This window comes from Bos indicus, chromosome 13, assembly GCF_029378745.1.
Source record: "Bos indicus isolate NIAB-ARS_2022 breed Sahiwal x Tharparkar chromosome 13, NIAB-ARS_B.indTharparkar_mat_pri_1.0, whole genome shotgun sequence".
NCBI classification, from domain to species: Eukaryota; Metazoa; Chordata; class Mammalia; order Artiodactyla; family Bovidae; genus Bos; species Bos indicus.
The window spans coordinates 79541951-79566158 of NC_091772.1; the positions used below are offsets into that span (position 1 = coordinate 79541951).

General features: G+C 50.6%; 1 protein-coding gene across 7 annotated transcripts in view; it reads right to left on the reverse strand.

Moving 5' to 3' along the window:
- ATP9A (ATPase phospholipid transporting 9A (putative)) overlaps positions 1–24208 on the reverse strand; it is a 123502-nt gene that overhangs the window by 93370 nt on the left and 5924 nt on the right. The window contains exons 1-3 of one of the 7 annotated variants that reach the window (XM_070801897.1): positions 20597–20631; positions 5123–5267; positions 2812–2925 (exon numbers count right to left, since the gene is read on the reverse strand). In XM_070801897.1, coding sequence (XP_070657998.1) covers positions 2812–2925; positions 5123–5267; positions 20597–20616 — 279 coding nt within the window. In that variant the 5' untranslated portion in view covers positions 20617–20631. Of the gene's footprint in view, positions 1–2811; positions 2926–5122; positions 5268–6166; positions 6494–15329; positions 15438–20282; positions 20493–20596; positions 20632–24208 lie in introns of those variants that run through there. The other 6 variants (XM_019972589.2, XM_070801896.1, XM_070801893.1 and 3 more) reach the window with 6 other exon arrangements.

The window sequence follows — 24208 nt, forward strand, 5'->3', positions numbered from 1 at the left end:
AAGATTGAAAGCAGGAGGAGAAGGGGATGACAGAGGATGAGATGGTTGGATGACATCACCAACTCAATGGACAGGAGTTTGAGCGAGCTCTGGGAGTTGGCAATGGACAGGTAAGCCTGGCGTGCTGCAGTCCACGGGGTCACAAAGAGGCGGATGCAACTGAGCAACTGAACTGGCTGAAGGGCCAAAGATACTGAAAAAGAAGCGTGAATGGCAGTGGAGGGCTGTCTAAACTTGTAAGGAAATCAGAGGTGGTGACAGTGAACAGACAGAATCCTGAAGGCGCTGAGACTCTTCTGTAAAGCTGTACATCAAGAGCAGATTTACTGGGGACTCCCTGGAGGTCCAGAAGTTAGGACTCCATGTTTCCACTGCTGAGGGCCTGGGTTAGATCTCTGGTTGGGGAACTAAGATCCCATAAGCCACAAGGTGCAGTAAAAAAAAAAAAAAAAAAAAAAAAAAGATCTATTAAAGCAAAACTCCTGAAAGAAATCAGAAAGGCAGATACTTCTGCATGGGGAGGTGGGCTGACTGAGAGGGGCAAAGAGAGCTTTCTGGGCTGGTGACAACATCCTGCCCCGACCACAGGTCCTGGCGACACCCAGGGAACAGAAACCTCGGTATCGTGTAGGCTGAGCCTTAATAACAAAGAGATCTAGGTTTATTATCTGATCTTCATACAATTTTACTGATTATCTCATCTGTTTCCTGAGGAACATCTCCCACGAATACATTAGCATCAAGAAAGAAGTTACCAGGACTTCCCTGGGAGTCCAGTGGTTAAGAATCTGCTTCCAGTCCTGGGGATGTGGGGTTGACCCCCGGTCCAGGAACTAAGACCCCACCCGGCACACGGCAATTATGCCTGCGCAGCACAACCAGAGAGGAGCCTGTGCACCGCAAGGAGAGAGCTCAAACACCACAACTAAGACCCAAGGCAGCCAAATAAATAAATACCTTTTTTAAAAAAAGAAAAACTGTCACCAACAGCTAAGACGTGATCCACACGACGACCGACAATGGCACTGGTACCAGAATTTTAAAATTCAAATGAGGACATTTCCTGAGAATTTTCCACGTGTCAGGAGCTATTCGCAGCATTCTGCTGGCTGTACTTCACCACACCTCCCAACAAGCCATGGGAAGAGACACGATCACCCACCCCCTACTTTACAGATGAGGAAACCGAGGTTCGGAAAAGCTAGTTACAATCACACGGCTTCTCAAAGAGGCTGCAGGGCAACTGTCTGGCCCCACAGCCCTCGTTCTGAACCACTGAGCTCCCGGCTGGGCGTGAAACAAGAGGACTCTCAGGGCGGTCAGACACATTTCAAAGTGTACTTCAGCTAAGCACTGGATATTGATTCTCGCATAAACATCTAGGGGACTTAGGAGAAATCAGCTGCAGTCACCGGGAAACAGGTATCGTCCAGTTGTCTTTGACCCCTAAGCCCCCTTCTCTGCAGCCCGTGGAAAGAGAGGAAGAACTTGTGCAAGACGACTGCCTCCTTCTGTATGAACCATCACGGGAAACTCAGGCCATGGGCACTTAGAAGCCTCAGGACTGCCGGAGGCTGCTGGTAACCCTGGCTTCTCTCTACAGCCAGAGGCCCAGGAAAACCAGGACTTGGCTGTTTGCATCAGAAGTCAGGTTCCTGGCTCCTCCTGGAAAGTCTGAGCATCATTTCAGCGAAGAGACATGGGCTAGAACTGGAGCGGGGCTCTCGCTGGAAGGGCAGGAGCCCTGCAAGTCATCCTGGCCCCTACACGGGCCCCCACTGTATTCCCTGAGGGGCTTCTGCAGTCCCTGGGGTCAACATCATCGGTACTGATATGCGGAACACATCCCAGACCAGAACCGGGTACAGCACCTGCCTTCGAGTTGTGTTCAACACTTTGATCCCTGGTCACCAGCCCCAAGAACCAACGTGGTCTTCCCCTGCAGAGGGAGCAACTCTATAAGCGGTTTCAAACACCTTGACTACACATCTGAGCTAATGTAGTTTCCCATAAGTTTCCAGCTTCCAGAAAGGCACTGTGGTGACTTAAGACAGATGTCTCTGTACCTGAAGATAAAAAATACTTAATAAAAGGCCACACCCCCCCTCCAAGGACTTCCCTAGTGGCTCAGAGGTAAAGAATCTGCCTGCAACGCAGGAGACCCAGATTTGATCCATGGGCTGGGAAGATCCCCTGGAGAAGGGAATGGCCACCCACCCCAGTATTCTAGCCTGGAGAATCCCATGGACAGAGGAGCCTGGTGGGCTACAGTCCATGAGCTCACAAAGAGACTAAGTGACGAACACTTTCAACCCTGTTCCAAAGAAAACTACTAGCTTTGGTGAAGAACCTTCCAGACCTCCATGTATTTATTTACAAGTCTCAGGTGAGTCACACTCCATACACAGACACACCCAAGCGCAGAACCGTGGTCAACCCCTCACGCTGACACAGACTACATCATAAACAGAAAACAATTCAAAGAGCACAAGCCACAGGGTCGGAGGCCCTGCCTTTCTCGGGACCACTGTGTGCCAGCCCAGTACCCAGCAATCCGCGGTGAGCAGGTGGGAAACGCTTGCTGAAACAAGGAGAGACCGGACAGCGGACAGACAGAGGGAAGGAGGAGCCCAGGCGCCGCGGCCGTGGGCCCTGGCGGTGGGCGGAACAGAGCGCCACCAGAAAACCTCGGGGGCTCCCAGCGTGTGGGGCCGGGGGCGTCCGCTCCCTTGAAAGACCACGTCCTGTTCCAGCCGCCTGAAGGACAGAAGCCGCCTCGGACCCCCCGGAAGGATGCCCCAACTGACTCACCAGGGGAACCCAGTAGGTGTAGAGCGCTCCGAGTCGCATCTCAGGGACGAACTGGGAGCAGGCGAGCAGCAGGAAGTAGAGGTTGAAGAAGTATTTGAACTGGTTAAACAGTACCTGCAGTGGAGAGAGACAGGAGACACTCGGGGCTGGTGGACTCGGAGCGAGGCAGGTGGGTGACCTTTCAAGCACTCCCCCAGGAGAACGCAACTCACGTGGTACCTGGTACACTTCACACTCTGACACCTGTTAACTAGGAAACACACCTGGGTGATGAAAACATCATTTGTCAAAGTAAAGAAGCACATGATACCCGTCGGAATGCTAAACACCACATTCAACACAGCGGGCACCTCTGGGCGTGGAGTCCCTGACAACAGCTGTTAGGTTTTATTTCTTAAACTTCTTCTCCAAGTGCAGAAAAGGCCACTCCAAATGCCACTGAAGAGGGTTTAATGCAAAAGGCTCATGTTGTAAGACTAAATCAAAAGAGAGATACACTGATGTCTCGACGGTGGGATTCCAACGTCAGAAGTAACTACAGCAGAATTCCACCCCACATGGCAGGAGGGTTCTGGCGGTTTCCACTGGCCCCACGTGCCCTGGGAGTGTCATCCATACCCCGACTCATCTGGCCATCAGGCAACAAGCAGAAATGCCCAGTGTGTTCAGGACACCGTCCGGCCCCTCGCTCCTGCCCTGCCATGGAGACATGGATGCTCCACATACCCCAGGCGGTGTAGCTGTGAGATGCGGGACAGTGGCCTGGCGTGCCTCAGAGTTTCCATGAATGAGGAATTAACTTGCACTTGACTTTAGATACTGAGATTTCAGGGGCCAGGGGAGAGGGTTGAACCAGGTACTGATAAAAGGAGTCAAAAATCACCCTTAAAGAAACATTCTGGGGCTTCCCTCAGGGCTCAGTGGTAACGAATCCGCCTGCCAATGCAGGAGACACGGATTCATCCCTGGTCCAGGAAGATCCCACAGGCCATGGAGTAACGAGACCTGTGGGTCACAACTACTGAGCCTGGGCCCTGTGGCCAGTGAGCCACAGCCACCGCGCCTGTGTGACCCAGGGCCTGAGCCCCACGACAAGAGAAGCCTCTGCGGTGAGACGCCTCCGAACTGCAACTAGAGAGCAAGCCCCTGCTCGCTGCAACCAGAGAAAAGCCTGCAGGCAGCAGCGAAGACCCAGCACAGCCAAAAATAAATCAATTATTAAAAAGAAATTCAGGCTGACCTTATGCTACAGTATAAGGTATTTGTTTCCATGTTCTCTCAGTAAATCAGTGATTTTTTTTCTTTCAGCTTTGGAACTGAGTGTTGCTGCTGCTTCTGCAGCCAGCTGGTGAAGTTTTGGAGGTCACAATGGATAAAAATTGATATTTAACTTAAGGGTGTGCTGGGGGGGAAGGTTTTCAGAAGGCTTGTCTGTTGATTTGTATAAATTAATGAACAAAACAGACAATTGCAGGGCAATATAAGCAAAACAAACATTAGCAAATATGTTAATAGAAAATGTCTCTGGTTGGAGGTATTAAAATCTATCTTAAAAAGATTTCTTGGGACTTCCTTGGCAGTCCAGTGGTTAAAAATCTACCTCCTGAGATTCCCTACTGGTTCAGTGGCTAAGACTCCAAGTTCCCAATGCAGGGGGGCCCGGGTTTGATCCCTGGTCCGGGAGCTAGAGCCCACAACTCAGACTCAGCAGAGCCAAATAAATATTTCTAAAAATTAAAAAAAAGAATCCACCTCCCAACGCAGAGGATGCAGGTTCAATCCCTGGGCGGGGAACTAAGACCCCACATGCTGTGGGGCAAGTAAACCCGTGTGCCTCAACTGCTGAGCCTGCTCGCCTCAGCAAAAGACCCCCGGGCTGCAGCTACGACGGCACAGCCAAAGGAAAAAGAAATAAAAAATTTCGCTACACTTTTATCCTCCAACTTTTCTATTCTGAATATGTGTTCCAAGAGGGTAATACGGGAGAAATATAGGCACTGATTTTTTTTTTTTTTGGTAACAAAGCTAGGCCCTCAAAATATCTTTTTCACTCCTCTTAGGCCGAACACACCAAATAAATGTGAAGTTATTCCAACCGATCAGGTGGCGTCTCACAGACTTGCAGACAGAAGGCAACCTCTTTCAGGTGCTCAGGACTAAGGGAGGTGAACGGCCAGTGGCTGGGGTGACGTGGAAAACACACGGGGAGCTCACAGGCCCTGCGGCAGGAGCCTCGGTCTTCTAAGACTGGTACCACTGCACACGCGTGCTGTAAGAAGGAAAAAACAATGTTGTCTCGGCCGGTACGTACCCCAGGCAGAAAGGTGAAGAAGTTGTACTTCTGGTTGTTGATGACGTTTCGAGGGTACCGCTGGTCCCTCTTCTCCGGGTGCCCCAGCCAGACGGTGCGGGGCCTGGGCTCGCCTCCACCGCAGCATCTCAGCCACTCGCCGCACCTGTGGAAGAGACACGCCCACACCGTCAAGGCCATGCCCTCCCAGAACTTCTCTCTCTAAAGCATCACCACTGGGTCAGAACCGCAGCCCCACATGGGGCTTCATCCTTCAGTGGGCAGGGAAAACAGAGCTGATGCATCTACAAAGCCAGCTGTGGTCCAAATCAAAGATGCTCTGTCCCCAAGCCCAAATTATTTCGAAAAGCAGGATCTGTTTTTTTTTTTTTTTTAAGATTTAGAAAGTAAATACATAACAGTAAGAACTTTTATCACTTTGACATGTTGCAGATGAGAGAGGAAAGCTCAGGACAGCTGAAAAAAAAACCCTGAGTCTGACAAAATGTGAGAAACAGCTGAGTCTGGTCTTGAAGCAGGTCTGTCTTATTCTCAAAGCTAACAAGGGTGCTAGTCACACCAAGATTACTATCAAAGAAGAGAAGGAAAATAATCTCCTTCCACGCCCATCTCTCCTTTTTAGCAACACATTGGAGGAACAGCCAGGAAGATGACTCGGAGCCCCACATAACCAGGAGACGGGCCAGCGTGCCAGCTGTAGGCAAGCTGACCCCAAGGGCTGCCCCCAGAGGGCAGCTCCTCAGGTGCCTGGGCACCTGCCCGGCTCTGATGAAATTAGGCTGCTCTGAGACACACATCCCCAACCCCGACTCTCGCCCAAAAAAGGCACCACATCCTTCAGGAGAGCCTGTAAACAAGGCATCTTGAGAATTACGACCCTTATCAGCCCCTTGTGGTAGAAAGACCACTGGCAGAATGTTCCTCCCGGGGCCCCAGCACACGCACAGGCTGCGAGGGAGGAAGCCCAGCACTGCCAGCCCCGCCAGCCCCTCGAGATGCTGCCAGCCGAAAGCAAAGCATCCCGATGTGGCCATCACGACTTACATAATTATTTGTCAGCGGCAGACCCGCCTTCTGTCCCTCCGCTTTCGGGCCAGGCATGTCCTGCTGAGGTGCTGGGTACAGAGCTGAGCACGCACAGGCCGTGGGCTCAGGACTCTAAAGACTGGCAAGCCATCAAGTCGCCTGCTCAGATGCTCAAAATTTCCATGATGAAACACGATGCTCTTTCTTAAAAATAGCATCCTGGTTCCAGTAAACCAGTGCTGGGGGTGGGGCCGGGAGGCTGCTGGTGGCTCCCATGAGGACAGGTTTCACTTCTAAGTAACTCATTCGTGTCGGCCAGAGAAACACGGGGAAACCTGGAGGAGTCCAACCCCATTCCTGCTCTTGGGTGTGAGTCACCCAGGCGGCCCAGCGTGGGGCAAAGTGCGGAAAGAACCGGGGAGGGGATGCACTGAGCACAAGCACACCCTTCCGGTTGCAGAAACCTTCCTCGTGGTCACTGACTCTGCCGTGCACAGCAACTCTCTCCCTATCCTGTAATGATCCTGTAATGATGACTCCCAGAGCGGAATGTTTCTAAGGAAAGCTGAAGACAACCACGGACGGTCAGGCTGACTATTTATGTGAGTTCTGTTTGCTTTCTGCTGGCAGAAGGTTCCACACAGCAAACTACAAGGTTAAACTCTCCTCAGCCAAGGGAACATCAGTAAGCGGACCCCCAACTGAAGGCAATCTGCTGAGGAATCACACACGCGCGCGCACGCACACGCGCACACACACACGGGATTTCCACATACCAACCACCTCCACTTTCTAAGTTCTTAAGTTTGCCTCAATTTGAATGTGTTTTTGGGGGGTGGGGGGTAGTGGCTGCATTTCAAGGCATGTGGAATGTTTTACGTCCCAGACCAGGATCAAATCTGCGTCCCCTGTGGGAGTCCTAACCACTAGGGGGCCAGGGAAGTCCTCTCAATCTGCATATCTTAAATCAGTGATTCTCAGAAGGAAGAAGGGGGGTAGTTACTGGTGTCTCCTAGGTGGAGGAGGTCAAGATTCTGCTAAACATTCTAGAAAACCCAGGACAATGCAACCCCCCCCCCACCACGAATGATGCAGCCCCAAATGCCAGTTATGCCTTGGTTGAGAATTCCTGCCCCTTATTTTGACCAGTGTATCTTAAAAGGTAACTTAAAGGACCTCCCTGACAGTCCAATGCTTAAGATTCCAAGCTTCCAATGTAGGGTCTTGGGTTCAATCCCTGGTCAGGGAACTAAGATTCTACATGCTACACGACACAGCCAAAAAAATTTAAAAAAAAAAAAAAAAAAAGATAACTTAATCAGTTCAGTTCAGTCGCTCAGTCGTGTCCAACTCTTTGCGACCCCATGAATCACAGCACGCCAGGCCTCCCTGTCCATCACCAACTCCCAGAGTTTACCCAAACTCACATCCATTGAGTCGGTGATGCCATCCAGCCATCTCATCCTCTGTCGTCCCCTTCTCCTCCTGCCCCCAATCCCTCCCAGCATCAGAATCTTTTCCAATGAGTCAACTCTTCGAATGAGGTGGCCAAAGTATTGGAGTTTCAGCTTCAGCATCAGTCCTTCCAATGAACACCCAGGACTGATCTCCTTCAGAATGGACTGGTTGGATCTCCTGCAGTCCAAGGGACTCTCAAGAGTTCTCCAACACCACAGTCCAAAAGCATCCATTCTTTGGCACTCAGCTTTCTTCACAGTCCAACTCTGACATCCATACATGACCACTGGAAAAACCATAGCCTTGACTAGACAGACCTTTGTTGGCAAAATAATGTCTCTCCTTTTGAATATGCTATCTAGGTTGGTCATAACTTTCCTTCCAAGGAGTAAGCATCTTTTAATTTCACGGCTGCAATCACCATCTGCAGTGATTCTGGACCCCCAAAAATAAAGTCTGACACTGTTTCCCCATCTATTTCCCATGAAGTGATGGGACCAGATGCCATGATCTTTGTTTTCTGAATGTTGAGCTTTAAGCCAACTTTTTCACTCTCCTCTTTCACTTTCATCAAAAGGCTTTTTAGTTCTTCACTTGCTGCCATAAGGCTGGTGTCATCTGCATATTGATATTTCTCCTGGCAATCTTGATTCTAGCTTGTGCTTCTTCCAGTCCAGCATTTCTCATGATGTACTCTGCATAGAAGTTAAATAAGCAGGGTGACAATATACAGCCTTGACGTACTCCTTTTCCTATTTGGAACCAGTCTGTTGTTCCATGTCCAGTTCTAACTCTTGCTTCCTGACCTGCATATAGGTTTCTCAAGAGGCGGGTAAGGTGGTCTGGTATTCCCATCTCTTTCAGAATTTTCCACAGTAACACTATCATAAATGGAAAACTAGTATCACTTGCCATAAATAGAAGGTAAACAACAAAATCCACATCAGGAGAAGCAAATGTTACTAAATTCCCACTGATACAGGGGCCCTGGGCCCTAAGCCTCCAGCCTGCTGCTTCTGCGTCCTCTCTTCGTTGCACAGACATTAGCAAGTGTCTGCTGTTCCACAGTGGACCCTGGGACTCCCCTGGTGGCCCAGGGGTTAAGAATCCACCTTCCAATGCAGGGGATGTGGGTTCGATCCCTGGTGGAGGAACAAAAATCCTACCCTCCACGGGACAACTCAGTCTCACTCAATGCATCGAAGAGCCTGCAGGCTGCAATGAAGGTGCAGTGCAGCCAAAATTTTGTTTAAGAAAAGAGGTGTGACAGAAAACAACAAAATTCAATAAAAAAATAAATTAAAAAGAAAAAGAAAAAAAAAAAGTGGGTCCTGACAGGGTTAGAAATATTGAAGGAAAACTGAAAAGGGAAGTTAAGGGTCTCACTTTATGTCTGCATGAGACTTACTTCCTGTCCTTGAATTACTTAGATATTACCACTATAGCACCTGGAGCCAGCATCTGCCTGTATTTGGGGAACCACTGTCCTGCAGCGAAGCTGTGGGCTTGGTGGCAAATTTCCAAGTGATGACGTCCTCCCCTGGCACCTCCCATCAGTCAAAACAGAAGAGGCAGTGAGCAGCCAGGCCCCCAGTTGACATCTGGATGTATACCCATGGCTCTTTTTCCAGCAGCTGCCCCACACCCCATCCGTCCAGGGGTGGAAGTCAGCCCCACAGGAGGCCCAAGGGGGGCGTGCCTGGAGCTGTGGGGGCAGCTGTCACCCTGCTGCTGCTTCTCAACACCAAACTGAGCCGTCTGTCACTTTCCCAGACACATTAGCCCCTATCCCACCTTCTAGACAGGCTGGGGACAGGGGTTGCAAGATAGAACCCCTGAGTGTGGGAAATTAATACAGAGGCTGGAAAAGAAGGAACAGGAGTCCCAGTTTCAGAACAGCAGGACCACGTGGGCGAAGTAATAAACACCGGCTTGCCTTTTTTTTTTGGCTGTGCTGTTTGGCACGTCAGGTCTTCATTCACCAACCAGGGATCGAACGCTGCCGTGGAAGCATGGAGCCTTAACCACTGGACTGCCAGAGAAGTCCCTGAACACTGGCTTTTAAACCAGACAGATCTACACGCAAACCCCAGCCCAGCTCCACCCCAGCTATGCACCCCCCTGGACAATTCATCTTCTATGCTTCCCTCTCTTCCTGTCTGTAATAATAATAAAAATAATTTTAAAAAAAGCTTGCTTTGCTGAATTATCAAAAGGATTAAGGACGTTATACACAAAGGGCATAAGACAATGCCTAACACATAACAGGCATTCCATTAACAGTACGTATTATCTCTCGAGTTATATTTTCAGATTAAAAAAACACATGAAAAGTTTCTCGCCTGTCACTAGCAACAGTGATTCAACTAGGTTAAGATGGAAGGCTAGAAATAACTGAGCTTACGCTGCTCCCAGCTTAGACCATTTAAACGAAGGGAAACCAAAGGGGACGTTCTTACGGTCTGACTCTAGAACAAACAGAAGCGCTGATGGCCAGTAGCCTGCTGGCCAGATGTGCAGTGCTTTCACACAACCTGGGCAAACGCAAGGGGTAAAGCAAACACCACAGAGGGACGTGCCAAGGGAACAGCATTTCTGGAGAAGGTAACTCGTGTAACAAGGAGCCGCCTCCAAAGAAACGATCGCTTCCGCCTCGGTGCTGCCGCCAGCAGCCGGCACTCAGCAAATATTTGCTAAATTGACTTTGTGACGTATCCGCCCTCCCTGAAGCCGGAGTCCAGAAATCTAGACTTTTCAGTGTTGACACTGGGCAGATTCAGGAAAAATGCAAGGAAAAATTAAACGCAATGCAGAGAACAAACTGTGGGTACCTGGGGAGAGGGGCGAGAGAGGGGAAAGGGATTAAGAGGCACCAACTACCATCTAGCTGCAAGGATATACTGCACAACACAGGGGATGTGGCCAATATTTTATAGTAACTACAGATGACTGCAACCCTTACACGGTACATCTGAAACTTGGATAATACTGTACACTAAATACACACAGTGTTTCTAAAAAGCAGCACAGAGGAATAGCCAGCAGCAGCGGTTCTCAATGTGAGTATGGGGTCAGTTTGCCTCTGGGGACACTTGGCGACGTCTCGAGAGAAGTTTGGTTATCACAGCTGCAGGTTCAGGGGAGGGAAGGGCTAAGGGCATTGAGTGGGTAGAAGCCAAGGGTGCCACTGAACATCCCAGGGTGCACAGGCTGGCCCCGTGCAGAGGGTAACCTGGCCCCAAATGCCAAGAATTGATGCTTTTGAACTGTGGTGTTGAGGAAGACTCTTGAGGATCCCTTGGACTTCAAAGAGATCAAACCAGTCCATCCTAAAGGAAATCAACTGTGAATATTCATTGGCGAACTGATGCTGAAGCTGAGGCTCCAATACTGTGGCCACCTGATGTGAAAAGTCGCCTCATTGGAAAAGACTCTGATGCTGGGAAAGACAGAAGGCAAAAGGAGAAGTGGGTGGCAGAGGATGAGATGGTTGGATGGCATCACTGATTCAAGGGACATGAGTCTGAGCAACTCTGGGAGGTAGTGGAAGACAGAGGAGCCTGCAGAGGTGTGCTGCAGTCCATGGGGTCGCAGAGTCGGACAGGACTTAGCGACTGTACAGCAACAAAAATGCGAACGGTCCCGAGTCTGTCCCCTACGTGTCAGTGATGCGGGAAATAGTCCCTAGCTGCACTGCCACACACGGCGGCCACTAGCCACACACGGCTGCTGAGCACTGGAAACACAAAATTTAAATTTCAGTTCGTGAATTTAATGACCAAAAACAGCCATGTGAGTCTAGGAGCTGCCATACTGAACGGCTGGTCCCGACCCAAACTGTTAAGCACTTGGGGGCGGGGCGGGGCGGGGGGGACTGGAAGGCATGGAAGGGAAGGCATGAAGGGAAACCTTGCTCTTTGTTCCAGAGACAGGGAATTTTTAACTGGGAGAATGTAAAATCTAGAAGAATGCAAAGAAGGAAGCAGTCCACTGAAGTCTGAAGTATCTCTGGCCACAGGAATGCTACTGTCTGAAGAAGAAGCAAGACCACAGTTACCCCCTTATCCATGGGGGACGCGGTCCAAGATCCCCCAGTGGGTGCCTGAAGCCGAGGGTGGTTCCAAACTCCACAGGCACTGTGCTTTCCCTGAACAGACCCGCCGATCAAGTTTCACTTATAAGTTAGGCACAGTAAGATATTAACAAGAGTAACTGATAATAGAACAATTGAAACAATAAAATTTATGTGAATGTGCGCTCTCTCTCAAAACATCTTACAGTACGAATTAAATGACTTTCTCACCTTAACTAAGTACTTATCACACACCCTGTGCCCGTAATCTTTGCAGTTTGAAGTCATGAAAACTCGCAGGAATTTCTTTTTCCATCTTCACAATTTCATGAACAGAAGATTCAGCCTTACTGTACATCTTAGCAACCTCAGCATAAGGTTTTTTTTTAAGTCAAGAACTTTCCACCTTTTCACTTAAAGGAAGCATTTTACAGCTTCCTTGTGACATATCCATATTGCCAACATCATTATTTGGGGCCATTTTTAAGTAAAATAAGGGTTATTTGAACACAAGCACTGCGATACAGTCGGTCTGATAACAGAGGGGGCTGAGTGGCCACCAGGCCGGACAGGCGGGAGAAACGATGATGTTCAAGTCCAGGGCAGGACTGAGCAGCAAGACACACGGTCTCATCACGCGACTCAGAAGGGTAGACAACGTGAAACTTACAATACATTTATTTCTGAAACTTTCCACGTAAGATTCTTGGGTCCCTCACGCCTAACTGCAACCATAGAAAGCAAAAGCTCAGAGAAGGTGGGACTACTGTGTATCAGTGAAAAAGGTCACGTCAACGTGGCAACTTCTGCAAATGTAAAGCCCAGATCCTCTCACCTAGAAGGCCACCCTGGACGCATCTTTCACAAATATTGGTACAAGGTGACTGAAGGGAAACGCACTGGGGTGCTCACAGCAGCAACACACAGAGAGAGCAAAACGCTGGGGACAACCAGGTGCCCGTGGCAGACGGACCCCCGGACACTGAACCTGCAGCATGAACAGAATGAGGGAGGGATGCACACGCTGGCTGGACGAGATCCAAGCGATAAAGTGGGAGGAAAAAAACGAAGCGCAAGACAGGCAATTTACTATGCTATGTTTTAATGAAAGTAATGTATGCTGATGTATGCATGAGGAAAAATTCTGGAAAACACACACGCACGGGATTAACTCAGGTTCTCTGGGGGTGGGGGCAGCCACGGACGGCGGACACTCTTCTCTCCCTATTTCTCATGGCTTAAGTCGTCTCCTGTTGGTCTCCGGCTATTCACGGCGCATGACGCCTCTCACGTCCATCCCACCCCACGATGATTCCCTACTGACGAACCCGTGTGCATCCCTCTTACCTGTTCATCCCAGGTCCTCACTGTCAGGCCACCGACTGCAGTCAAGACAGGCGGGCTCCAGAACTCCGAGAGATCTTTCCTTGCTGGTCTACTTTCCTCCAACTTCCAACCCCTCTGCAAGACTCACCCACACCAGACTTTCTCGAGCAAGCCCACCATCCAACTTCTCCTTATCCTTCGAAACCCATTCTGCTATTCCCAAAAAGAGGAAGCAACTCTGTTCTCCCTTAAACTTACCTGCTTCTCTCTAAACCAGGACTGGCAAACTCAAATCCACAGAAGCCCGGCAAAAAAGAGTAAACAAACAAAAATAAACACACGACCCAGTGGGACAGGGCTCCTGAGAAGCCCAGAACCCGAGGGCAGGACGCAGCTCCTTCCAGGATGTTTCTGCACAGGCCGAGCACAAGAGACCCTCCAGCTCTTCAAGACAAGACAAACACACACCCTAAGGGGCCAACCCTCAGGTTTAAATGTTGGCAACTGACTCAATTTTAAAATACTAGGCAGAACTAAAACCACACTGAGGTATTATTTTTTTCTGCTCAGCATGATGACCAAGATCAAAGAGCCTAACAACACCTGTGTCTGGCCAGGACAGCCAAACAGGCGTTTTCACTGCGGGGAGGGGCCTAAATCAGTATCACCTCCTGGAGGGCAACCTGGCAAGAGCTCCCAAAATTACAAATGGACATTCCTTTTGACCCAACCGTTACCCTTCGAGATATTCCGTATGTTCAGAAAAGGGCACAAAGACCATTCACCATAATATTACTAGTACGAGCAAACCATTAGAAATGACCTGAACCCCAGGCCTGGGATACAGCAAGCGCTCCGCAGTAAACTGGTTAAATAAACACAGTACGTCTCTATGACCCTATGGGAGATTAGAGAGCCAGTGGACATTTGCTGTATGACGCAGGGAGCTCACATTCGGTGCTGAACGACAACCAAAGGGCGTGGGCAGTGGGAAGGGAGGGGCAGGTTCAAGAGGAGGGGACACGCAGATAACCTACGGCTGACTCGCGCCTATATAGGGCAGAAACCAACACGATACTGTAAAGCAATTATCCTCCGATCAAAAGTAAATAAATTAAAAAAAAGTACATCTATTCAACGGAACCCTATGAAGCCACTTTAAACAAACTGTTTTTAAAGAAATGAAGAAGCTTTTCATGTACTGATATGGAACAAGCCCAGGGTATAATGTTAAGTGAAAAAAGTATGTTGTATTGTGTAAGGGGTACTAACAAGTGAATAAAAAAGGGAAAAATCTATGTGCATTTCTTTAGCTAGATACAAAATACCTGTACTGTTTTCATCAATGGTTAAAGAACAACACTGAAGAAATTGACGAGCGTTCGCCTGGGGAAGGGCACCAGGTAGCTGAACGGCGCAGGTGGGCAGCAGGCTGGGTTTGCAATGCACACACTTCTGCACCTTTCAACACTGAACTACATGACTGTGACGGATTAAACTTCTTACATTTAAAAACAAAACAAACCAAAAAGCCAGCCTGCTGCAAAACAGCACACAGCTCTCAGTCTGGAGCCAAAATCTCAGCCCCAAGCTTGTGGGTCGGAGACCAGATTCTACTCACCTCCCGCCCCAGGCCTGGCATACGGCAGGTGCTCGGTCGCTCTGCTGGGAAGCCCTCCACACGCCCCAGGCCCCCAGCACGCAGGGACCTGACCTCACGCATGGACACTGAGCTAGGCCATCTGCTCACAGGTTCCAGAAGAGGTCTGAGTGCAGCCGCCCCCAGGCAGAGCCAGGCACACAGCAGGGACCACATGATCCCAGAGAACTGAATGGAGTTAAGTGATGACACAGAAGGCAAGTCCCCAGAGGGCAGAACTCCAAGCGAGCACATGCAGAAAGCTCTCGGTGCGCGCTGGATGCCGGCAGAAGCCATCAACGTGCATCCCTTCCTTGCTCCCCATCTTGCACTGAGTCCTGCAGTTGGAGGGGGCTGAGGGGACTGTGGCTTTAGCAGACAGATCCCAGAACCCGCCTTTGGAGACCTCACGCTACCAAAGACTCCAAGAGTCATGCCTGGATTGTCCAGACCACCAGAACTCAACGATGGAGGCACAGCAGGACGCATGCGGGTCCCAAAGGCCGCTGCCCACCCCCTGCTGGCTCCTCCCTCCGAGGTCAGCCTTGATAGTGGCTATCTCTGCTCCTGCCCTTGCCATGGGCCACACACTGAGGCCTAAGCACACGACAGACATCAGCTCATCCGGTCCTCACACCCCCTGAGCAGTGCCATCACGATGCCCATTTTCAGAGAGCTGAACTCACCCCGCCAGAGTCACAGGGCCAGAGAGAGGCATCCCCGCTCGCACCCAGGCTCTGGGCCCCTCCGGGTCCTGGGCAGCGGAGCCTGGCCGCGGGGAGCCAGCACCTCTACCAGGAAGCCTCCTTCCTCCCAGCCTGGCTCCTCCCCTGCCCCCTGGAGGCCTGGACCGCAGCCCAGAGGCTGCGCTGCCCACCAGGCGTGGCTTTGGTGCTGAGACAGCCCCGCATGGCCACAAGTGAAGCTTCCAAGGGCACCTGTAAAACGCCAGATTGTTACAGCACCTGTCGCTTGGGGGGAGTCGACTTCTGGAACCAGGGGGTGGAGGGGCTGGTCTGAGGGGGACACGGTCACACCTCTCCTGATGCTGCTGCCCCCCGGGAACAGGACCGGGGCTCCTCTCTCTGCAGGGTGGCAGACGTGATGTCTGCATGCAGCTCTGTCAGGAGAAACTGTATCAGACGTGACGTCTGCACGCAGCTCTATCAGGAGAAACTGATCTACAAGGACTTTTATTCACTCAGCAAACACTGAATGTCTCATGACCACCAAATGCACCATCCCGAGGCGGTCGGGCCCCAGTCCATACACAGAATGTGCCACGGGCAGTCAATTGCAGGCCCCCTGCCCTCCAGCTCCATCCATCTCAGACACTCAGAAACAGAGAAAGGAAAAACTTTTCCTCTTCTTTTTCTCTCCTTTTTTAAAACTTTCCCAATCTCGTGGGTATGCACTCGGCAAAAGGAAAAATGTAAATGATTGGAGGAGGCCACCGCCCATCTCCTGACCTGGGAGGGGCCGTTCTGGCTTTTCCAGGGTGTAACACAGCAAAGCCCTTCCAGAAGAGTAGCTCAGTGATTAAGACATGGTGAGAGCCCCTGAGTACTCACGAGCTCCATCTAACCCAGAGACCTGGGGATGTGAGCCCATGAAAGCTGCCCAAGGGGTAGCAAAAATTCATGCATCAAGACTGCCTCTACGTACTAAGTTTTCTTTTCTAACAGCAAACCAAATGGAATAATGTCACCTAAGAGCCATCTGCAGAGAAGGCAATGGCACCCCACTCCAGTGCTCTTGCCTGGAAAATCCCATGGATGGAGGAGCCTGGTGGGCTGCCGTCTCTGGGGTCGCACAGAGTCGGACACAACTGAAGCGACTTAGCAGCAGCAGCAGCAGCAGCAGTAGCCATCTGATAAAAGTGTAGATCAGAAGGAAATATCTTGTTGAGGCAATAAGTCATGTCCAACTCTTTTGTGATCCCATGGACTGTAGCCCGCCAGGCTTCTCTGTCCTTGAGATTTTCCGGCAAGCACACTGCAGCAGGTTGCCATTTCCTTCTCCAGGGGATCTTCCCAACCCAGGGATAGAACCTGTGTATCCTGCATTGGCAGGCAGATTCTTTACCACTGAGCCACCAGGGAAGCCCAGAAGGAAACATACCTAGTATTAACAGGAAGTTGGGCTTTAAATTGCAGCTACTGCATCTTTAATTCTTCTATAAGAGAAACCACTAGTTTTCTTTAACAGAAATTATTACTTTTATACTGGAAAACAATTAAATGCTAGTGTTTAGAAGTCTCCAATGTGGGAGCCGGTGGGGGGGGGGCTCTGGGCAGGTCAGGCAGGTCCCCGCAGGGCCTGGCAGCCACCCTTGGCGGCGGTACAGGGGCTCTTCTCCAGCGAGCCCGGGCTCCCCGGACACCCCCCGGCTGTCTAGGGGCGATCAGCGCCTGTCTGACAAAGGTCCACCCCAGTTAACGCAACAGCCTGGAAACATGAGAGATCGCGGGCCGCATCAGGGAGCGGCCAGGTGGACCGAAACGGGGGCATCTCCAGTCACGCAGCAAACACGAGGTCACGGCAACCCAGGCCTGGGCCTCCGCGGGTGCAGGGTGCCTCTGCTCTGGAGGGCCAGCGTTCAGAATATAAAGTGACAACACGGTAAGAACCAGCTTGTGAGCATCCAGGGTCCTGGGTTATGTGAATTAAAGATGCCTCCTCAAAGAGACAGCAGGTTGCCACTGACAGTGCCGTTTACAAAGCACGTCAGGACACCAAACAAAAGCTTTACATTAAAATGCTGGGTGAGAAAAAATGGGAATAAAAGCACATGTGCTGCATGGGTCTAACTCACCAAACGACGTCCAAACGAAACAAGACAGGGAGAAGACAGCGTCTGCCGAAAGGTTTGCGCTAACTGCGGCGCCGCTGAACGGAGAAGTTAACACCCGCATCTCAGTCAATAGCTTTCTCTGTTCTCCAATTCTTCTTTAATACACATGCACTGACTTTACAATTAAAATACAACTGAGACTTTTTTTACTATTGCCCTTAAGGAGGGGTCTCTGGCTGTAGAGAAAACAGAAGCAGAAATAACATGTTGCTCCCAGGAAACACATAAGGTGAGAAACCAATTGTACTTTGATTCTTAAAAAAAAAACGTAAACTAAGAAATGCAAAAAAAATAAAATAAAAAAGGGATTTCCCTGGTGGTCCAGTGGTTAAGACCCCGAGCTTCCAATGCAGGGGGCATGGGCTTGATCCCTGGTTAGTGGACTAAGATCCCATATGCCTCATGGCCAAGTTAAAAAGAAAGAAAGACCAAGCTGCTTCCAAGAATATATCTGAGAAGAACCAGGCTCCTCTGTTCACAGGATTCTCCAGGCAAGAACACTGGAGCGGGTTGCCATTCCCTCTCCAGGGGATCTTCCCGATCCAGGGATCAAACCTGGGTCTCCTGCACTGCAGGCAGATTCTCTACTCCCAAACAAAACAAAGAGTTAAAAAAAAAAAAAAAGAACTAGGGTTTGAGTCCTGATTCTATCCAAACTGTTTCAGCTTCTGCCCTTGGGTGAGTCATTTATCAATTCTTTTGTTCTTGAGGCAAAGATAGCAAGCCCAGTCCTTGGACTGTTGACTGTTTGAGGGTCGACACTCCTAAACCCCTCCTTGTTCACAGATCAATGACTTATTCCTACACCGACTTCATCTGGCAACAGAAGTGAGCAAACTCTAACAAACGGCAGCGTGGTCACCCCTTACGAACAACAGACGCAGCGAGAATTAACTGGCACAAATGAGTGCCCGCTCCATGACCACATTCACCTGTAGGTCAGAAACAGGCCCAGTCTCTGCTGTTAGAAGTCAGGATGCCGATGGGACGGGGGAGGAAGGTGAGGAGGGGAGGCTTCTGAGGTCACAGCCTGTTTACTCACCTCCAGTTACAGGGGTGTGTTCACTTCATGAAAACTCATCAAGCTGTGCGTTTAAGATTTACGCACTTCCCTGTGTGTGCATATTCAAGGATGTGTATATATGCATAGTTTTTAATCAGGTGATTTAGGGGAAAAAAAAGCCCTGCCCGTGGGACAAGTGGCCTTATCTGTTTACTTCCTGGTCCTTTGACTTAGCCGGACACAATTGTGTCATCCCTTCTATGAGAGTCTCAAATTGCCTTTAATCTAGAGAACAAAAAAAGAGGGAAGAACAGGATGGTGGGGCAGTTCTCCAGTTTTACATTTTCTTTGGCCCTCCCTGGGGACTGACTGCTTTATACAAGCTAAAAGGTATTCAAAGGGTGAGTCCAGACGTTTTAGAAACACGTGTTCTGCCCTTTTCCTCCATTACCAGGAACGTCTCCCTCACACAGAGTGAATCAGGAAAATACGGATCAACATGCAAACTAACCCAGAAAACAGAAACTGCGCTTCTGAAGAATTCACAATCACTGGGATAATCTGAAGTTCCTAAAAGTTCCCCGTCACATCATTTCTGCTCTCTGCTTCCGCCAGAAGCAACGCACGTATTGGCTTAGCCAAAAAGTTCGCTCATCTGTATCCGCAAGCCCTTACAGAAAAGCCCAATAGTGTGCTAGCTGCTGAGTTGTGTCCGACGCCTTGGGACCTCCTGGACTGTAGCCCGCCAGGCTCCCCTGTCCATGGGATTCCCCAGGCCAAGAATACCGGAGTGGGTAGACATCCCCTTCTCCAGGGGATCTTCCTGACCCAGGGTTCAAACCAGGTTTCCTGCATCACAGGCAGATTCTTTACCAGCTGAGTCACCAGGGAAGCCCAATCAGCACACATTGGGGTGAGCAACTATTATACTCCTCATCAGACTAATCTAGCACAGTCCGAATTAACAAACCAACCATCCAAAGCACAACCTGGAAATGTGACCACCGTAAACTCTGTAAACACAAGGAAACATCTGGAACCGGTGCCTCCTCCCTGGGGAGCACGCGGGGTGTGCTTTAGGTTACGGGAGCGGGTGGTACTCAGCTCTAGCACACATGACCTTGCAATACGCTTAGGGAGACTGGACTGTCTAAAGAAAATCACTGAAGAACTCATCCATCGGTTTAAAATAAAAGTTTACCACTGACACCAAGAGACTCCTCACCTACAAATAACCAGGAGACGCTTCCTGCATTAAGCCTTCTTAGGCGGCCATACAAAAACACCACGGACTGGGCGGTTAAACAACAGAAATTTATGTTCTGATCATTCTGGTGGCTGCAAAGTCCCAGATCAAGGTGTCAGCAGATTTGGTGCCTTCGGAGGCCTCGCTCCTTGGCGTGCCGACGGCCACCTCTGTCCTGGGTCCTCGTGGCCTGTCGTCTCGTCCCTGGTGTCTCTCCTCTCATCCTAAATTCCTCTTCCTAGACCACCACTCAGCTTGGTTACGGGCTCGCCGTGATGACTCACTGTAATTTGATCCCCTCTCTAAAGGCCCTGTGTGCAAACACAGTACTTTCTAAAAGATGCACAGTTAGGACCCTGGTGTGTAAATTCGACCAGGGATACACATCAGCCCAGAATACTTCTCAAATGCTCTATTCCAACAGCTCAAGGCTTCCTTAGTCGAGAAGCTGAACTCAGAGTTGAGAACATGGTCCAAACGTGAATTTCTTGCCCAACGGGTTTTTCTTTTATTTCTGTAAAGAGACGATGACTCACCTTAAGGACAACAAAGGCCACGGCCATTCACAGAACACGTACATTCCACTCATCCAGGGGTTCCTAACCGCGGCGGTCCTGCCCACTCCTACTCCCCCACCCCCGGGGGGCGCGGCAACATCTGGGGGCCCTTCGGGCTGTCCCAGCTGGGGGACCCTAGATTATAGGAGGGCTACTGGCCTCCAGAGGGTGGAGGCCAGGGTTGCTGCCCAAACTCCTACAACGCACAGGACAGGCCCCCACGGTAGAGAATTGTCAAACCGAAGACGTCGACGGGGCGGAGGCTGAGGGCTAGCCAAACCCTGACGTCTAACCTGGCCAAACCCGACTTCATCCGTGGCCCAGCAGATGGCCGGGCAGAGGGAGGCGCCCTGCCAGGCCCGGCTCCACGGGGAGGGCACTGCTCCCTCCGCAGGCAGCTTCTTTCTCAGGCAGGGCAGCCAGCAGGCTCCGCCCCGACACAGGGCAAACGCCACAGAGATTTAAGGGGAAGGAGGTAACAGCCTTCAGCTCACCCCAACTGCCAGTTCACACAAGAAGCCTTTCTTTCCATGGGGCCCCTTCCAACTGTCCTTTCGCACAATCCCCTCAAACCTTAGACAATGATTAAAGCAACGATAAGATCCCCGATCAACAGGGCAAACCAACCACGGTTTTAAAAGCATTTCTTTCCTGGATGACTTGGCGAAAGAAAAAGGATTTTTTAAGTCTACAAATAACAACTGCAGGAGAGGGTGTGGAGAAAAAGGAGCCCTCCCACACTGCTGGGAATGCAAACCGGTGCAGCCGCTCTGGGAAGCAGTATGGAGGTTCCTTAAACACTGAAAACAGAGTTGCCATATGACTCAGCAGTCCCAGTCCTGGCCACGCACCCGGACAAAACGGTAATTTGAAGAGATACACGCACCTCCAAAGTCCCCTGCGGCACTGTTCACAGCAGCCAAGACGTGGAAGCAGCCTAAACGCCCATCAACAGGAGAGTGGATAGAGAAGATGTGGAACCAAACACAGTGACGTGGCTAAGCCATGAAACAGAAGGAAATGGACTTCCCTGTGGTCCAGTGGTTAAAACTCTGCACTTCCGATGCAGGGGGCACGTGCTGGATCCCTGGCTGGGGAAGATCCCCCATGCCGTGGGAAAAAAGAATGAAATAATGCCACCTGCAGCAACATGAACGCACCTAGAGGTACCATTCCAAGTGAAGTAAGTCAGACAAAGACGAACACATGATGTCGCTTCCGTGTGGAATCTAAAGTATGATCTAAAGGAGCATCCATGAGACACAAACGGACCCACAGACAGAACAGTCTGCGGCTGCCAACGGGGTGGGGGGGTGGTGCGGGAGGGCGGCTTGGGGATTTCGGATCGCTGTGGTTTGTTGTTCGGTCGCTCAGTGTGTCCGACTCTTTTGCGACCCCGTGGACTGTAGCCTGCCAGGCTCCTCTGTCCATGGGCATTCTCCAGCCAAGAATACTGGCGTGGGTTGCCATGCCCTCCTCCAGAGGATCTTCCCGACCCAGGGATTGAACCCAGGTCTCCCGCATTGCAGGTGGATTTTTTACCAGCTGAGCCACAAGGGAAGCCCAAGAATACTGGAGTGGGTTGCCATTTCCTTCTCCAGGGGAACTTCCTGACCAAGAAATCAAACACAGGCCTCCTGTCTTGGCAGGTGGATTCTTTACCACTGAGTCACCAGGGAAGCCAGGTTTGAGATTAGCAAATGCAAACAATTATACACAGGATGGATAAACAAGGTCCTACTATATTCTGTACAGAGTCATAATGGAAAAGAATATGAAAAAGAATGCATAATGCATGACAGAATCCTTTTACTATAAAGCAGAAACTAACAACATTGTAAATCAACTATACTTCAATAAAATTAGAAAAAAAATTTTTTAGAATTTTAACTCTATTAGCACAACCAGCTTATCCCTCTTCTTTCCCCTTTGTAACAATACCATTATATTTTTAGACCAAGAGCACCATGTCAGCACAGGCCAGCGCTTCCTAAATGTCAGCCATGACGCGGGCACATCTACAAAGCTCCCCAACTACTACTGACTTCATACGTCTAAACCGACTCTGTGTTTTTTTTACTGAAACGTATGAGAAAGGCAACTTCCTATCACTACTTCAAAAAGAAGACAAGTATCGTTTGGCATAAACAGAAGGAACCATAAACATAATTGCAAGCCTTTCAATGTTTGGCCCTGAGCCACCTAAAGCGATCTTTGGTGATGCTTTCCACAGGCCAAGCTCTGAATGCGTAAATCAATCTTTCAAAATCACATAAATTCAGCAAAAGCTCACTTTAAAAAAAATCAGCACCATTCTCTTTGACTTTCCTGGTAGCTCAGCTGGAAAAGAATCTGCCTGCAATTTAGGAGACCCTGATTCCTTCCGTTCCCGGTCTGGAAGATCCCCTAGGGAAAGGACAGGCTACCCATTCCAGTATTCTTGGGCTTCCCTGGTGGCTCAGATAGTAAAGAATCCGCCTGCAATGCAGGAGACCTGGATTCAGTCCCTGGGTTGAGACTATCCCCTGGAAGAGGGCATGGCAACCCACTCCAGTATCCTTGCCTGGAGAATCCCATGGACAGAGAAGCCTGGCGGGCTACAGTCCTTGGGGTCACAAAGAGTCAGACAGGACTGAGTGACTAAGCACATTCTCTCCCTTTCAGTAAAAGTCATCAAAAAGATACGCTACGATGGGTTTTCTTCTTTCCAAATTAAACCAAAGCCCAGTCGCTTTCGGGAGTGAAGCTCGAGCCACTCCATGGCCACTCCCAAAGGTGGCCATCATGTTTGGACAGCCCTCACGAGTGACTTCCATCATTTGCACCTGGGTAGAAATATTGAAAGAACTTTCTACGCTGAAAAGTAACAGCCCAAAAAGTCTGAAGATGGCTTATTCCATACCCTGTGACCCTGGCTCCTCCTTCCCACTGACTGCACGCATGGGGGCCAGAGGTCAAGCTCAAAGGGCCGCCTTGCTGCCCTGGGGCTGGTGTGCAGCAGGCGCCCTGGCCTTCCTCGGTCCTGTGCCCACTTGCTCCCTTTCAGCATCTCCACCTGGGTTGGTGTGTAATTCCACAGCTGATGTCACCGCCTGTGCCCGCCTGGGCAGGGAGCACTGGTCTGGTTTTGGTCAGCACCGGGGCGGGCCCAGGGCAGGGAGGCCGTACCAGGAAGTGGATGGCACCGGTGCAGCGGGGCTGGCAGAGGGCACAAAGGCCGCTTCCGGGTGGGCCGCTGCCAACGCCTGCCCGGGCTGTTCTCTCATCCAAGGCAGCCAAGAGCCCATCACAGGAGCGGACGGGCTGGCGCCCCTCGGCAGAGGGAGAGAGAGGCAGACAGAGGGCACCCAGTCTCCTGGCCTGAGACTCCCCTCTCCTGGCACTCACGTCACAAGCCCCTCGGGCACCTCCAGCCCTGCCTTCAGACCACACGGCTAAGACAGGCAGACTTGATCCCCCCAACCAGGGAAGACCGCCGAGCAAGGAAAACACAGGAGCAGATGGTTAGTGAGCAGCACTCCAAGAACGTCCAACAGGCGTCCTTCGGACGTAGAGCTGAGGACGCCGAGACTCCGCCTGGACCAGCTGGGAAGGTCCCTCCCGCCCCATTCTCAACAGCAGAGGCGGCTCCGTTTCTTTATAAACTGGAGACCTGCTTCAGGCACGCTTTCTCTCAACAAGGATTTACGGCCCTTTCAGTCATCTTGGCCCCTGTGGAGGCGGCTAGGAGGAGGACTTGTAAAACGACAAACATTCTGCAAGGCTGCGGTCCGTGGCCATTTTCGCTGGCTACAAGCGGGGCCTATGGAACCAGAGGGGGCACACAGCCTGAAAACTGAAGCTATACTAGGCTTCCAGGTGGCTCAGTGGTGAAAGGATCCCCCTGACAATGCAGGAGATGCCAG